General features: G+C 40.8%; 1 protein-coding gene across 1 annotated transcript in view; it reads right to left on the bottom strand.

Moving 5' to 3' along the window:
* Positions 1–993: 993 nt before the first annotated feature.
* Positions 994–16,635, bottom strand: part of marchf5 (membrane-associated ring finger (C3HC4) 5) — a 66,016-nt gene continuing 50,374 nt past the window's right edge. The window contains exons 3-6 of the mRNA XM_078413718.1: positions 14,651–14,781; positions 13,995–14,178; positions 4,987–5,153; positions 994–2,108 (exon numbers count right to left, since the gene is read on the bottom strand). Coding sequence (XP_078269844.1) covers positions 1,995–2,108; positions 4,987–5,153; positions 13,995–14,178; positions 14,651–14,781 — 596 coding nt within the window. The 3' untranslated portion in view covers positions 994–1,994. The remainder of the gene's footprint in view (positions 2,109–4,986; positions 5,154–13,994; positions 14,179–14,650; positions 14,782–16,635) is intronic.

Here is a 16,635-nt window from a genome sequence, read left to right as displayed (position 1 = left end):
TTAAAATATATTAGGTCACAATTTTTTTTTTACATTGAAATATGGGGCACATCTTTGATCATGCGTAGGCATTATCAGCTCCTTTGTGGACATTTTCACAATATGATTACAATGTATTGGAATAATATTTTACTTATACTTTTAGCCATCCAATATCCTGAAAACAAATTCCTTACCTAGTTTTCGTAGCATATATTTGCCCACATTTTAAATCCCAAATATGAAATACCTATCATGCCTGAACTTTATAACCACTGCTGCACTTTTCTGCTCCGTTTACAGGCAAATACGTTTATGTCCTTCACTGCCCCAAATTCATTATTTTTAACTTCTTTGCCGTTAAATAGTTTCACCTTATCCAGGACTGCATATTATCGTTCTACTTTGCACTAAATCCCAGTCTGCTTGAACTAAATACTCTGTTATCCATGCCACAGCAGTTGGACTTTGAAACGTAACCACAAATCTCTCTATTGTTTTGCCTTGTATCAACTACAAAACCGTACCCAACTCTAACTCCCCCTTTTGTACCCTTCATTATTCTCTCTACATTTCATTATCGGTGGTAGAGAGTTATTACATAACTTCCATTCGTTCCTGAAATCTCACTTACTACATCTCCCATCTTTAAAATTATCAATCTATTCTTCCACCCGGTTTTTGTCCAATTCCTACGTCACAAATATTGGAAATACTCAGCTGGTCAGGCGGCATCTGTGGAGACAGAAATAAAGTTAAGATTTTGGTTCAATGACCCTTCATCAGAGATAATTTTTTTCTCCGTCTTTTAAAAAAAAGTGATAATTGAAGAGAATTGGGGGACGGGGGATAAAGTGGCCTCGGATTGCAGTGTTTACATAAAATGGAGATGCACTCAATGAACAGAACACATTTGTTTGTGCTGTATAACTATACTTCAATTACTGCTCGTCTAATCCTCCAACTTTGATCCATAAAACCATACATTACTACGCAAGAGAAAACATCAAGAATTTTTATTATAAATGTTTTATTTATGATACATTTTGGCCAATGAAGTCTACAGATCAATAGGAAATACTGTACAATCAATACATGTTCAAACAAGATCACTGATATGGTAGTTTACGAATAGATTTAACTGCCTTGCCACAGTTAAAGACAGTAAAGAAAAGAAAATGTTGAAAGATGCAGCGGGTATTTTTGGTGGTAGCAGTGAAATTTGAGGTGGGGGGGGGGGGGGGGGGGGAGGGGAGGAGGAGAGTAGAGAAAAGAAGTTTGGAGCAGGGACCTGGAATCAAGTTTAATTCTGGTCATCAATAACATATGCTAAATAAAAATCTTACACATTACACAAATGGTTTCAAAAGCAACCACGACCCAAAATGTAAAGATCATCTCTATAACCAGAAACTACCTTAAAAATTGTCCTTCAGTAATCTGGTACAAAGTTGAATAAATTATTTATCAACCATGAAAAAGCCACCAAATATTGTACTTATCTTGGTGTATATAGAACATAGTGTAGTCACTGAATAAAATCTGAGAAACAATATTTAGCTGGAGCTTAATAAAAGGAAGTGTTGCAAAAAAGTACAGCTAAGGATTAAAAGGACGTGAAGCATAAAGGTACAATCAACAACTTACAATTTCTGAAAATAAACTGTACAATCAGCAAAAAATAAAATGCAAGGTTCTGAAAACTATAACATTTGCTGCTTTGCAGAAAGGTCAGTCTAGATGCAATACTAATTAAATATTACGCTGCCAGATCACTGTAAAGAAAGTGCTTAAAAAGTAACCAAAGCAAATCACATTGTCGGGTTCAATGATCACTGCTAGCATTTGCTGCCAGTTTTAGCCAAATGAAAGTGCTTTATTTTGTTTTAAAAAATGTGTACATTAGTCTGCACCAGCAGCATACCCACAATACCATAAAACAACAGAATCTAAATTATAATGCTCAACTGCTAGGTAAGAATGACAGCACATCAACCAGGCTGCAGTCAGACTTCTCATGCTTCCTCTTCTGGAAAATTCAATATCTTGCGGTGGGCTTGGCGCAAATACTGTTGCTGCTTGAAGTACACTTTAAAAGCCCCTTTGATAGCTACAAAGGCAATACCACCCTGTTAAATGAACAGACAAGAATATTTAATAAGCAGTCAAAATCTGCTCAAGTATATTATCATGTTCCAATCAGCCTTATTCCTCTCCGTTTCCAACGTTCAATTTGAATTTTCATTCTTTAGGGGTCAATTTAAATCAAAATAATATTTAACGTGGAATAAAAATTGCATGCAGTAAGAATGATTCAGCGTAAATCAGAATGAGGTCAAGGAACAAAAAGGGTTGAATCTATGAGCAAGAAAAATATATATTATTTAGTGAATGTTTAGATACACAATTTTAAATTCTGAACTTGATGATCTATAGGGCCATTCTTAGTTACGTGTGTGACCAAAAAAATTGAAAAATTGTGGAATACATCTCTTCTAATTCCGAAAGCATATGGTCATGTGTGTGACCTCACGTTTACACACGTAACACCACTCATATTTGACCTCTGACCCTAAACAAACATTGTCAGCATAACATATAAAGATTTCACTTGATAAACTTCGACATATACAAGTCATATATACAGTAAAAAACATTATACCTGTAATGCTTTCAGAATTAGAAGAGATGTAGTCCACAATTTTTCACATTTTTGGTTTGGTGTTATCCTGTATTCATCAAAGCAACTGAATTTTGTTGGTGAACCAGAATCCTATCATTTAAATGACTTCCATAAAACCATACTACTTTATTTTAGGGTTACATTTATGCTAATTAAAAGGAACCAATATTGCCTTGTCTTCCCTTCTTAACCCCAATATCTTTAGAGACATGTTCCAAGTAAAAATGAATCCTGGCCTCATGTTATGTTCCAACAGATCACCAATGCAGCACCATTTAAGTACTCTATACATCGGCACAAATCTGGGAAATTTATTGTGTATTCGTTCCAGAAATGGTAGCAGTTTAGGTTAATCATTTGTACCCTCGAAGGATAAAACTGAATCTATACACTGACGGTACAAAGATAAAGCTAAGGTTCCGCATGCTAGGCTGCTTTGGAAGGTTAGATTGCAAGGGATCCAGGGAGAGCTAGGTGCTTGGTACAGAATCGGCTTCATGAAAGGAAGCAGAAGGTGGTGGTGGAAGGTTGTTTTTCAGACTGGATGCCTGCAACTACTGATGTGCTTCAGGGATCTGTGCTGGGCCCATTGCGGTTTGTCATCTACATCAATGGTTTGGATGAGAATGTAGAAAGCATGATTAGCAAGTCTGCAGATGACAGTGAAATAGGTGGTATCTTGGAAAAAGACGATGGTTATCATTAATTACAGCAGGATCTTGGTCAGTTGGTCAAATGGGCCAAGGAATGGTAAATGGAGAATAATTCAGACGTGTGAGGTACTATATTTTGGGAAGTCAAATCAGGACAGGACCTTCACAGTGAATGGTAGGGGCGTGGGGAGTGTTGTACAGCAGAAATATTGGAGTACAAGTAATAATTACCTGACTGATAAAGGCCCAAGTGCCAAGACGCCTTCACCATCTCATCTACCTGTGTCACCGCTGTCAGGGAATTGAGTACTGAAATTGGGATGCTATATTACAGTTGTACAAGAACTTGGCGAGGCCACTTAAGAATATTGTGCTCTGTTTTGGTCACTGTTATAGCAAATATACCATTGTTGGAAAGAGTGCAGAGAAGATCTAAGAGACTGTTGCCAAGACTCGAGGATCTAAGCTATAGGGAGATATTGGGCAGGCTAGGACGTTATTCCATGGAGCGCAGGAAGCTGAGGGGTGATCTTATTGAGGTGTATAAAATCATGTGGGAAATACATAGGGTGAATGCAGTCTTTTTCCCAGGGTAGCACAATGAAGAACTAGGAAGGTTTGGATTAAGGAGAGGGGAAAGATTTAATAAGAACCTGAGGGGTAACTTTTTCCACACAGAGGGCTATTCCACAGGTGGGTAGGTATAGAGAACTAGCTGCAAGAGGACATGGTTGAGGCAGGTACAAAAATAATATTTAAGACACATTTGGACAGGTACATGGATAGGAAAGATTGAGAGGGATATAGAAAAAATGCAGGCAAATAGGACTATCTTAGATGGGGCATCTTGGTCGACATGCTAAAGTTGGGCCAAAGGGTCAACCTAGAAATTAAAACTCGGGTGCAAAAATATTATCTTGATTTGCAAGCTTCCAAATCTAAATAATATATGCTTCAACTGTTACCATTGCACTGAATATTGGCTTTAGTCTTGATTGAGTTTGCCACACCTTGGACTATTTGGCTTATGGATTGTTGAGGTTTCCTTTGGTCACAGGAAGATCTTTATATTGCCACAAAATAATTTCTTGTAAGTGCATCCATTAGACTGACAGAAGGAGCTATCATCCCAAGAACATCTTTAAGAACTGTGCTGTGAATTTATGACCTCAGGACATCTAGAAGTGTTTTAATGACCCTGCAGTAGATTCAAATTGTAGTCACAAAGCAGCAAAATGAGTTTGCCAATTTGCACATTGGAAATCTCAAGAAAAGCAACATGACCAAATACTCTCCTTAGTTGTGCTCATAAAGAAATAAATATAGGATACTGCGAGGACCACTTTCCTTCAAGTAAAACCTTGATACCGTCTACATCTATGAAGGCAGATATGATCTACATTTAATGTCTCATCCCGTACTGGCCCCTCTGCCTGTGCAAGATTTTCTGACCTTGAGCTAATCACCGAACCAAATGTCGACATTCAGAAACTTCCTTTTCTGCTGATGTTTATGTTAACAACTGAAGTCATTCCATCAGCAAAAATATCTTCAAGAACTTTGAATAGATAACGATGAACAAACATACAAGGTGTCAAACTTGTGCCTAACAGTTTGGGATGAGAATATGCTTCAAAGCAAGCTAAAACTATGTTGAGGAACACTGCTCACCAAAATTGTCCTTTGCAAGTTTGAGTTGACACTGCTGAACATTAATTTACCAACTATCGTAGCAATAGTGGGAAAAACCAAAGCCCCACAAAGGATGCGAGTAGCGGACACGTGATCTGCTAGAGGGCTGGCCTCGGCAGGAACACGAGGAACTGGGCAGCCTATTCCTGCGGGAATAAAAATAAGAAAAGGATCAACAAAGAAAATCACAAAACAAGGTAAACTCTTCCACCTGTCAAAACAAAATGGCACTGAAAATATTCACCTGCTAAAATATTGAAAATATTAATAAGAGTGAAAAAAATCACATCTTAAATGACAATGCACCAGATTAAAAAGTGTGATTAAAAGTCAGAGGCAAACCTTCTCATTGTAAGAAAGCAGTGGTACACAATTTTGAAATGTTAATTCCTGAATCATAACATTCTGAAGAAAGTCCTTTGTCACAGGTTCAGTCAGCAGAGAAACAGGCTTGACAGCTCACCATTTCTGTGCCAACCATTAATACTAATCTTAGAGACATCTCATTTTTTATTCTTCCTACATATAGATCAACAACCCCAAATTCAATTATGCACCTACGCACAGGTGGCAATTTATAACAGCCATGTCTTTGGGAAGTGGAGGAAACCGGAGCACCCATGGAATACCAGAAACCCACGCTGTCACAGGGGCAATTAAACTGATTGAAAGATACAGCATGGAAACAGGCCCTTCAGCCAACCGAGTCCAAGCCGAAACTTCAATCACCCGTTCACACTCGTTCTGTTATCCCACTTTTGTATCCACTCCCTACACATTATGGGCAAATTTACAGAAGCCAATTAACCTACAAACTCACACATTTTTGGGATGTGGGAGGAAACCCAAGTACCCAGAGGAAACCCGCAGTCAGAGGAATAACGTGCAAACTACACTCAGACAGCAGGCAAAGTTAGGATCAAACCTGGATCTCTGGCACTGGGACGCAGTGGCTCCACTAGCTAATGGGAGACTGGATGGGAGATTAGGACTGAACCAAGTGGCTGGAGCTGGACGAGGTAGCTCTAATACCTGCATTACAGTATCTACAGTCAGCTTATCATCTTTCTAGTTCCTTCAGGCATACAATATGGAAAATAATTGTTGCATCGTTCATTTAGTTTGCAAACGATTCCACAACACGTGACAAACATTTTCTTGCAGTGTCCAGTTACGTGAATGTTTCCATTTTTATAAAAATGTCCAAAATTAATTATTTACCTTTTTACTTAACATGGATTTGGAGCATTACTGTTTCACTTGGAGAAAAAAAAAGTTAAGTGTCAGTGTATATTGAAAGCCACCATCAAGATGGCCTCTGTTTGATAGGACCAGGACAGCATGAGCACACCTTATGTTTGACACTACTGTTGTCTATAATGCTTTTCCAACATAAGCTGCCTGAGGTACCATTATGTGCTTGGTTCTGCTCATTATTAGCCTATATCTCTTTAGGTTATTGCCTTTTAGCCAACAACAATTTGAGAGGGCAGATTTATCAGAATATAGGCATTCCACATTTTATCTACTTAAGGAAAGATCTCTATGATCTGGCATTATTGGCTGCATGGGGCGGCTTCAACTTTGCACTACTAGTAAGGCAATAAAAGGTTAATGGAAACGGCAATCCTTCCTTATGGAAAAATTAATGAACATACCCATTTGTAGCATAAAAATAAAAGTCCTCAAAACTGTCTATTTACACATTTCAAATACAGTATATTTAAAAGAGACAGTAAGATTGTTGAGATTATTTGAACAAAATCTCTGGTGCCTCAAGAGGCTAAAAAAAAGTATGGTATTCAGATACCTATCAGATACCTATCCGACAGCAGGCCTGGCTCGCCTGGGAAGCCTGTCTTCGAGAGGGAAGCTGCTGAGCCCAGCCCCTGCTTGTTCCCGAGGATCGGAGAGGAGGGGGAGAGAGTCAAGATGATGGCCGCGATGGCAGACGTGGAGATCAATGGAGCAGTAAGAGGAACCAGTAAGAGGAGGGGGGGGGGGGGGAAGAGGAGGAGGAGGGGGGGAGGAAGGGGGGGGGGGGGGAGAGAGAGGAGGGCGGGGAGAGGAGGAGGGGGGAGAGGAGGAGGGGGGACGGGAGTGGGGAGGGGAGTGGAGTGGGAGGTCGGTCGGGCGCTGCGCGAATGTGGGAGGGGTTTAGGCCCAGCGGGTCTGCTTGGTCTAATTAGTCTGACCTTTAACTGCTCAGTGACGGCGGCTCCGGGGTTGAGCGGCGAAGGAGACGCCCGTGGCTGAGAGCGACGATGCAGAGCGGGAGCTGGAGGGCGGGGGTGAACGGCGGCCATGATGGAGACGCCTGGGGTTTAGAGCGGGAAGAAGCAGCGACGGCGGCACGATGGATCAGCAGGACTCCGGGGCCCTGCCGTGAAGGAGAGGCCCGTGGTTTGGAGCGGCGGCAGCGGTGATTGCGGGGGCTCCGGAGCGGTGATGGCGGTGGCTCCAGAACGGCGGCAGCGGCAGCGGTGATGGCGGGGGCTCTGGAGCAGTGATGACGGCGGCTCCGGAACGGCGGCAGCGGTGATGGCGGGGGCTCCGGAGCGGCGACAACGGTGATGGCGGGGGCTCCAGAGCGGTGGCCATGATGGAGACGCCCGGGGTTTGGAGCGGCGGCGGTGACGCTCCCCCCACTTGGGCCGTGGAAGTAAACGGGCGTCTGGCGGGAAGTGGGAGCTGAACGAAAATGACGACCCTCCCCCCAACTGCGCACGCGCAGTCACCCGGCGGCCATATTACGTAAGTGTAGGCGCTGGTCTGGCGGCATCTTATGTGAGGACCGCCCCGACTGCGCATGCGTTGGTTTAAAAAAAACTTGTGAATAACTTAAAAAATATAACACCAATTTCAATAAAACTACCATTTTTACCATTAAAGCAATGACGGTGAGTAATGTGGACCTAAAATTGTCATGCTATCTTGTACCGTTTTGGCTGAAGTTCGATCACAAATAAACAAACAAACGAGAGTTTTAGGATGTAGATGTTCAGTTCTGGGCACTGTGTTATGGGAAAGATGTTATCAAGCTGGAAAGGGTACAGAGAAGATTTACGAGGATGTTGCCAGGACTAGAGGGTCTGAGCTATAGGTAGCGGGTGGGTAGGCTGGAACTCTATTCCTTGGAGCTAAGGAGGATGAGGGGTGATCTTATAGAGGAGTATAAGGTCATGCGAATAGATTGGTTAGACTCAGAGTTTCTTGCGCAGAGTAGGTGAATCGAGGACTAGAGGACATAGGGTGAAGGAGAAAAGATTTAATAAGAATCTGAGGGGTAACTCTTTCACACAAAGGGTGGAGGGTGTATGGAACAAGTTCCCAGATGAGGTAGTTGAGGCAGGAACTATCCCAACATTAACAAACAGTTAGACAGGTACATGGATAGGACAGGTTTGGAGGGATATGGACCAAATGTAGGCAGATGGTATTAGTGTAGCTGGGACATGTTGGCTGGTGTGGGCAAATTGGGCCGAAGAGCCTGTTTCCACTCTAACACTATGTCATATATATTATCTCATACATAAATGTGGACAAAATAAAATATCTCTACATTCCTTATTTACTCTTATTGACATTCAATTTACATTCAGCATGAATATTTTGTATATTACATAAATATCTGCTTAGTAATGAAAATTTCCACCATTCTTGCTTGCATTGAAACTCAGATATTTCAAAGGACAAAAACCAAATCTTTTTTTATTAGGTTGAGTAGGCATTGTTCTTCCCACTCCGCAATCTCTTGAATTTATCAGTTGTTTGATGTTTGTGTGCCCACTCTTCAAGCTTCAGATACTTTGACAGCATGGTATTATATTTCAATATTGCAGTTCAAAGAAGCTACAATGTAAATCATTTTCATTTTAACAGCATCATGTGAGTCTCCACTAACTACTGGAACACAGTACATAACATCCACAATGTGGAAATAACCTTGTATGAACAGTCATTTTTTTAGGGACATCAGCAGAAAGTTTCAAGTGAAGTATTCCAGATGCACTTGGTTTCTTGACTTCAGCTAACTGGCTTACTTTGCAAGTTACTTCAGAAACAGAGTGGTCAACTCCAATCTGAAAGATGGTGGTATCTCTGCAATCATCATCACTTTATGGCAACAGACAGGTGTGGACCAAACTGGATAGTGGGCCAACATAAGGAATTGAAATGAAAAGGTATCTTCAAGTCAAAATGAACTGTTAAAAAATCCAACAACGCAGATTACGAAAAAAACATATTTGTTGAATTTTCCAACCACTTGAAAATAATAAAGATATGAAGCAAGGATAACAGGAGTTATAATCAACAACAACTAAGAATCACAGGGTACATTTTGTGACAATGGAAGCTGCTGAACTACCATTTCTTGGAACTTTACAAGTCAACCAATATCCTTAGGCAAGATCTCAGGAATAAAAAGTAACGTCATTTTCAGAAAGACTACTTTGAATCATATCAACTCCCAACTAGAAATATGGGAACAAAATGAAGTGGTACTCAAGGTCACGTTATGCAATAAACAGCACATTCAGGATTGAAGAAAATGCCTCTTAAATGCCACTACCCTATCTACCTCCACCACAAGTGCATTCCAGGCATCCTTTTTACTGCGTTTTTAAAAAAACTTGCCCCGCACATCTACTTTAAACTTTGCTCCTCTCACCTTAAAGCCTCTAATCTTTGACATTTTCAACCCGGGGAATAGACTCACACTGTCTATGTGTAAAAGCTTGGACAGAGTGGAGGTGGAGAGGATGTTTCACCACTGAGAGAGTCTATGACTAGAGGTCATAGCCTCAGAATTAAAGGACATTCCTTTAGGAAGGAGATGAGGAGGAATTTCTTTAATCAGAGGGTGGTGAATATGTGGAATCCTTTACCACTGGAGGCTGTGGAGGCCGTCAATGGATACTTTTAAGGCAGATAGATTCTTGATTAGTACGGGTGTCAGAGGTTATGGGGAGAAGGCAGGAGGATGCGGTTTGGAAGGAGAGATAGATCAGCCATGATTGAATGGTGGAATAGCCTAATTCTGCTCCTAGCACTTATGACCTTCAGATCCTTTCTATGCCTCTCATAATTTTATATACTTTCTATCATGTCCCCCCTCAACCTCCAATGCTGCAGAAAAAAAGAATCCAAGTTTGCTGAGCCTCTCCTTGTAGCTAATATCCTCTGATATAGGCAACATTCTTCTCTCGACCCAAAACATCACCTATCCATGTTCTCCAGAGATGCTGCCTGCCCTGCCGAGTTATTCTAGCACTTTGTTATTTTGTGTATTAACCAGCGTCTCTAGTTTTTTGTTTCTACATTTGGACTACACTACACTCCACTACAAAATCTCCTCATGGTATGCCTACTTTGAAGAAATTCTCCTCCTCTCTCCGATGGGATTTATGCGAGACCCCCTTTTCACTGCTCCCGCTCTGTGCTTTCTGCTGCTCCCCGACATGTTCTGACCCGGACTTGATTCATTACCTTCTATGCTTTGTCCTGCCTCTTCCCTTTCCAGCTTTTTTCTCCCACCCCCCCTACAATCAGTCTGAAGAAAGAGTTTCTGCCCGACCTGCTGAGTTACTTCAGCACTTTATATCCGTTTGTGTATTGACCAGCATATGCAGTTTCTACATTCAGCTAAACCTGTTCTGCACCTTCTCCACAGCTTCCACGTGCTTCCTGTAATGGGGTGACTTAAACTACACACAATACTCCTAATACAGCCTAACCAAAACGTTTTATAAACCTGCAACATTATTTCCTTACTCTTTTACTCAATACCTCAACTGATGAAGGCAAGCAGACTATATGGCTTCTTTGGCACTCTATGTACTTGTGTTGCCGTTCCCAGGGAGCCATGGAATTGGACCCCAAGATCCCTCTGTACATCAATGCAGTTAAAGGTCCTGCCGTTAACTGTACACTTCCACATACATTCTACCTACTAACGTGTAGCACGTCACACTTGTTCGGATGACACTCTAACCAACATTTTGTTGTCCCTATCTGTAACTGATATGAATCCCCCTCTATCCTTGCACTTATCCTCACTGACCAACAGAGGATCCAGCACAGATCACTGGCCACAGACCTCCAGCTAGAATAGCATCCTGATATCACTAAGTCACTGTGCACCCCATGCATCTTAATCTTCTCAATTAGCCTACCATGAGGGACTTTGTCAAATGTCTGACTAATATTCTTGTAGACAACATCCACTGCCCGACCCTCAATAATCACCGTTATTGCCTCTTCAAACAAAAACTCAATCACGTTTGAAAGTAAGCGTGCAGGTACAGCAGGCGGTGAAGAAAGCTAATGGCATGTTGGCCTTCATTGCAAGAGGATTTGAGTTTAGGAGCAAGGAGGTCCTACTGCAGTTGTACAGGGCGCTGCTGAGATTGTACCTGGAGTGTTGTGCGCAATTTTGGAATCCTAATTTGAGGAAGGACATTATTGCTATTGAGGGAGTGCAGCGTAGGTTCACCTGCTTAATTTTCGGGATGGCGGGACAGACATATGATGAAAGAATGGTTCAACTGGACTTGTATTCACTGGAATTTAGAAGGATGAGAGGAGATTCTAATAACTGGAGACCCACCTCCAGTTTAAATTCCATTTGGAATATTTTGGAGGACCAAGAACCAAGATCTCATAGAAACATATAAAATTCTTAAAGGATTGGATGGGCTAGATACAGGAAAAATGTTCCCAATGTTGGGGGAGTCCAGAACCAGGGGTTACAGTTTAAGAATAAGGGGTAGGCCATTTAGGACCGAGTTGAGGAAAAACTTTTTCACCCAGAGTTGTGAATCTATGGAATTCTCTGCCACAGAAGGCAGTGAAAGCCAATTCACTGGATGTTTTCAAGAGGGAGTTAGATCTAGCTCTTATGGCTAAAGGAATCAAGGGATATAGGGAAAAAGCAGGAACGGGGTACTGAATGTAGATGATCAGCCATGATCATATTGAATGGTGGTGCTGGCTCGAAGGGCCGAATGGCCTACACCCGCATGTATTTTTCCATGTTTCTAAGATATGACCTTCCCAAAGCCACTGTGTATCCCCAATTGGCCCACTTTCTTCCATGAGAGTAAATCCTTTCCCAATCTCCCCAACCTGAGCGAGGATCACCATTTTATAAAATCCTGCATTATCCTTAATTTCATTGTTAAACAAAATAACACGCTGACTCCTCTCCAGTCTTTCAGGATTTCACCTGTAGCTCGAGAGGATACAAAGATCTTCATTAAGGCCCCAGCAATCTCCTCACTTGCCTCTCAAAAACGTGGGACAGATCCCATCAAGCCCTGGGAATTTATCGAATACAACGCTCTTCACGAGACCCATGACCGCATCCTGCCGATCGCCAAATGGCCTAGCACATTATATACCCCACACTGATCTCACTTTCCTCCTCCTTGGTGAATACTGATGCAACATATTTGGTTTGCACCTCACCTACATCCTCTTACTCCAAGCATAAATTGCCACCTTTGTCTTTGAATGGTCCTGCCCTCTCTGTAGTTACCTTTGTCTTTAAATATATGGGATTCTCTTTATTCCTTTATTTTGGGGTTCTCTTTATTCATTTATTTCTTCTGGCCCTCCTAATTCCCTGCTCGAGTTCTTTCCTGCTTCTTTCTAAGATCCTCCAAATTTGAGGAAGGATATTCTTGCTATTGAGGGCGTGCAGCGTAGGTTCACTCGGTTAATTCCCGGAATGGCGGGACTGTCATATGTTGAAAGACCGGAGCGACTAGGCTTGTATACGCTGGAATTTAGAAGGATCTGAGGGGATCTTATTGAAACATATAAGATTATTAAGGGATTGGACACATTAGAGGCAGGAAACATTTTTCCAATGTTGGGCGAGTCCAGAACCAGGGGCCACAGTTTAAGAATAAGGGGTAGGCCATTTAGAATGGAGACGAGGAAAAACTTTTGCAGTCAGAGAGTTGTAAATCTGTGGAATTCTCTGCCTCAGAAGGCAGTGGAGGCCAATTCTCTGGATGCTTTCAAGAGAGAGCTAGATAGAGCTCTTAAAGATAGCGGAGTCAGGGGGTATGGGGAGAAGGCAAGAACGGGATACTGATTGTGAATGATCAGCTATGATCACATTGGCTCGAAGGGCCGAATGGCCTACTCCTGCACCTATTGTCTATTGTCTCTCCAATTTCATCTTTCTTAACCTTACATATACTTCTTTTTCTTTTTGACCAAAATTACAACTTCTCTTCTCAACCAAAGTTCCCTTTCATTGCCATCCTTGCTCTCTCCTTCCCGATTACTGGAATATGCCAGTCCTGAACTCTGTTCAGCTGGTCTTTAAATGACTCCCACAATAATGTTGCTCCCAGTTTCCTCTCCCGAGCACCTGCCAAATAATGTTGTAATTTTTCCTACCCCAATTTAGTACCAACTCCTAAAGTCTAGACTTCTCTTTATTCAGAACTATATTAATGTTCAAGGATTTGTAATATAATAATGATAGCACCAATTAAAATATCTAATTTAATGATAATTCAAATTGTTTTACTTCACCACTCAAATAAAAGGACCAGTTACATTTTCAGATAATGAAGGTGCATAATTTCTGGCTACACCCTAAAAAGAAATTACAATTTAAAAGCAATATATATATATATATACACACACACACACATTAATTTGTTTTTGGACATATTCTCGAACAGCATGATGATACAGTGGAGTCTGCTGTATTTAATTCAAGATTCCATTGATTTGGGAGCTGGTTTCCTCACAAATACCAAAAAGAAAAAGAATTGAAGGATTTCTGTTCACATTCTCAACAAACAGAAAGAACCAGGAATCTATATCAATAATATTTCTTAGTAAGGTTTGATAAGGATGCAATTTATTTTTATAACTAAGAGAGATGAGCAAATGACACTTTAGACGGTCACACGGCTTAATCATGTTACCTGGAAACACATCACTAGATGTTCTTAGATTACCTGGAAATATACTGTTTAAAATTTGCAACTTATTGGAGTATTTTCGCCATAGTCTCAGCACATAGTCCTCCCAGCGAATCATCTTGCCCAAAATAAGCATAACTGGAATGGTTGGAAGTCCAATTAAGAGGAATAATGGGTCAGCTCTCTCCATGACATCCAGGCCTTCTTTGTGTCCTACAACCTGAATGTAAAAACCCACATTATCCATTTTGATAATTCAGTCAATAATTACAAAAGGTGAGATTGTCAACGTTGATTGCGAAAGAACAGTCTTATTGCAGTAATCCTCAGCACTTTAGATATATCATCACTTTATTTTTTATGATTCTCTAGGTCTACTTAAAGTTTCAATTGCACAAATGCATCACTGTATTCACTTCAGAACACAAATAAAAATAAGAATTGAAGAGCTGGTAGTATAAAGTGAATTATGGCAATGCTAATACCACTGTTGTTTTCTGGAAAATATGCTGCAAACCACCATACCAATGCTTGATCAAAGGCACAGCTTTCATGTACCGACACCAGACAAAACGTTTGGCAGACAATAACTGTTCCCAAAACAACTATTTATCTTGATTTAAACCTTACTTTGCAATAAATTACCAAAAGTAATTAGCCAAAGGGATTCATTGCAACTGACTGTATTTTACCTGCATAACAGTTACAGCGCCATAGGTGACAGCTGTCCAATAGATAGAGCCCACCATGATTCCAGCTGCAGCAAATGGACATGCTTTTGAGATGAGACGGTCTGCAAGATCCAATACATAAACAACTGGACCTAAAACAAGGTGAAAAACACTAAACTAAGTATAGATTAAATAAATATCAACACATTTTTATATTCCCAAATTACAGGTACTGTTTCTTGCCAAACGAAAAGTTAATTGTTTTAGGTTTACTAATTTTAGTCCAACTGTTAAAAGCTCAGATGCTGATAACTAATAAACACTGAATAGATTTATAGATGATTTACAATTCAATACATGGGATATGCCTCGATTTAATCGGCAAAGTGCAATAATTAACAAAGCAATGAATCAACAACAAACTTGTAAACATAATGATCAGATTTTGTGGCTATAACGGCATGAAGATCAGTATTTAACATCGCTTTGTATAACTGATAATTTCTTCCAGATTTCTGCACAAGTATTATTTAACATAAAGGGCGGCATGGTGGCGTAGAGGTAGAACGACTGGCTTAGAGCGCTAGAGATCCGGTTTCGATCCTGAATACAGGTGTTTGTCTGTACGGAGTTTGTATTTTCTTCCCGTGACCGTGTGGGTTTTCTCTGAGATCTTCGGTTTTGTCCCACGCTCCACAGATATATAGGTTTGTAAGTTAATTGGCTTGGTTAAAATGTAAATTGTCCCTAGTGTGTGTGTAGGATAGTGTTAATGTGCGGGGATCGCTGGTCGGTGTGATCTCGGTGGGCCAAAGGACCTGTTCCCGCACTGTATCACTAAACTAAACATAGAAATCATGAAGCTGCTGTTGGTGATTCAGTGCTCGTTTACTTGCTGCAATCATTTCACTCTTTGATAACTGAATTAAGAAAAATCAGGTGAACAGATTTGAATTAAAAGTATTTAAACCAGCCTTGCTTTATTCTCTCACGTGAACTCTCAAAATAAAGAATTTATTTCATGTTATCTTATCCAACTTCTTCTGTCCACACATTATTTAGCACCCAAAATAGGTTTAACTATTTAAATGGTTCAAGAATAGTTTGGTTTAACTACACAAATAGTTCAACCGATAATTTAGTTTAATAAATTTATGGTTTAACTATTTAGATAATTAAACCAATTTTGGTTTAACTATCTAAATAGTTAAACCCAAATTACAATTTTACTTAGTTTAAGAACTCTGTGGTTTCTCTGCATAACCAGATGTGGGGCATTAAAGATTTTCCAGACGTAATTTCAAATGTGCAGCCAGACACAGTTCAATTCCATCTTTAAATTGGCTGACAACACCACTGTTGTTGGACAAACTACAGATAATACAGAAGTCAGAGTGTAGGAGGAAGATCGGTCAAATGGTGCCAGAACAACAAACTTGGTCTCAACGTCAGTAAAACCAAGGAACTGATTGTGGACTTTGGAAGAGGGAGGCCGAGAACCCACAAAACTCTTCATCAATGTGGGGAGAGAGTCAACAACTTCAAGTTCCTGGGCGGGCATATCTCTGAAGATCTCGAACATCATCTATTGTATCTGCTGTTCCAGGTGTGGACTCCTATATATCAGCGAGACTGAGCGCAGACTCGGTGATCGTTTCGCTGAACACCTCCGCTCAATTCGCCTAAACCTACCTGATCTCCCGGTTGCTAAACATTTTAACCCCCCCCTCCCCATTCCTACACTGACCTTTCTGTCAGTCGGGCCTCCTCCATTGTCAGAGTGAGGGCCCAGTGTAAATTGGAGGAACATCATCTCATATTTCGCTTGGGCAGCTTACACCCCAACGGTATGAACATTGACTTCTCCGACTTCAAGTAACCCTTGCTTTCCATCTCTCGCCTTTCCCAGTTCTCTGACCAGTCTTACTGTTTCTGACTACATTTTATCTGTTTGCTTTGTTGTTACCTTCTCCCAGCTAACAATAATCTATTCTACATTTTTCTTA

This window comes from Rhinoraja longicauda, chromosome 16 (genome assembly GCF_053455715.1).
Source record: "Rhinoraja longicauda isolate Sanriku21f chromosome 16, sRhiLon1.1, whole genome shotgun sequence".
NCBI classification, from domain to species: domain Eukaryota; kingdom Metazoa; phylum Chordata; class Chondrichthyes; order Rajiformes; family Arhynchobatidae; genus Rhinoraja; species Rhinoraja longicauda.
Note: the sequence above shows the minus strand (reverse complement) of the source record. Positions and strands in the feature narration are given on the sequence as shown.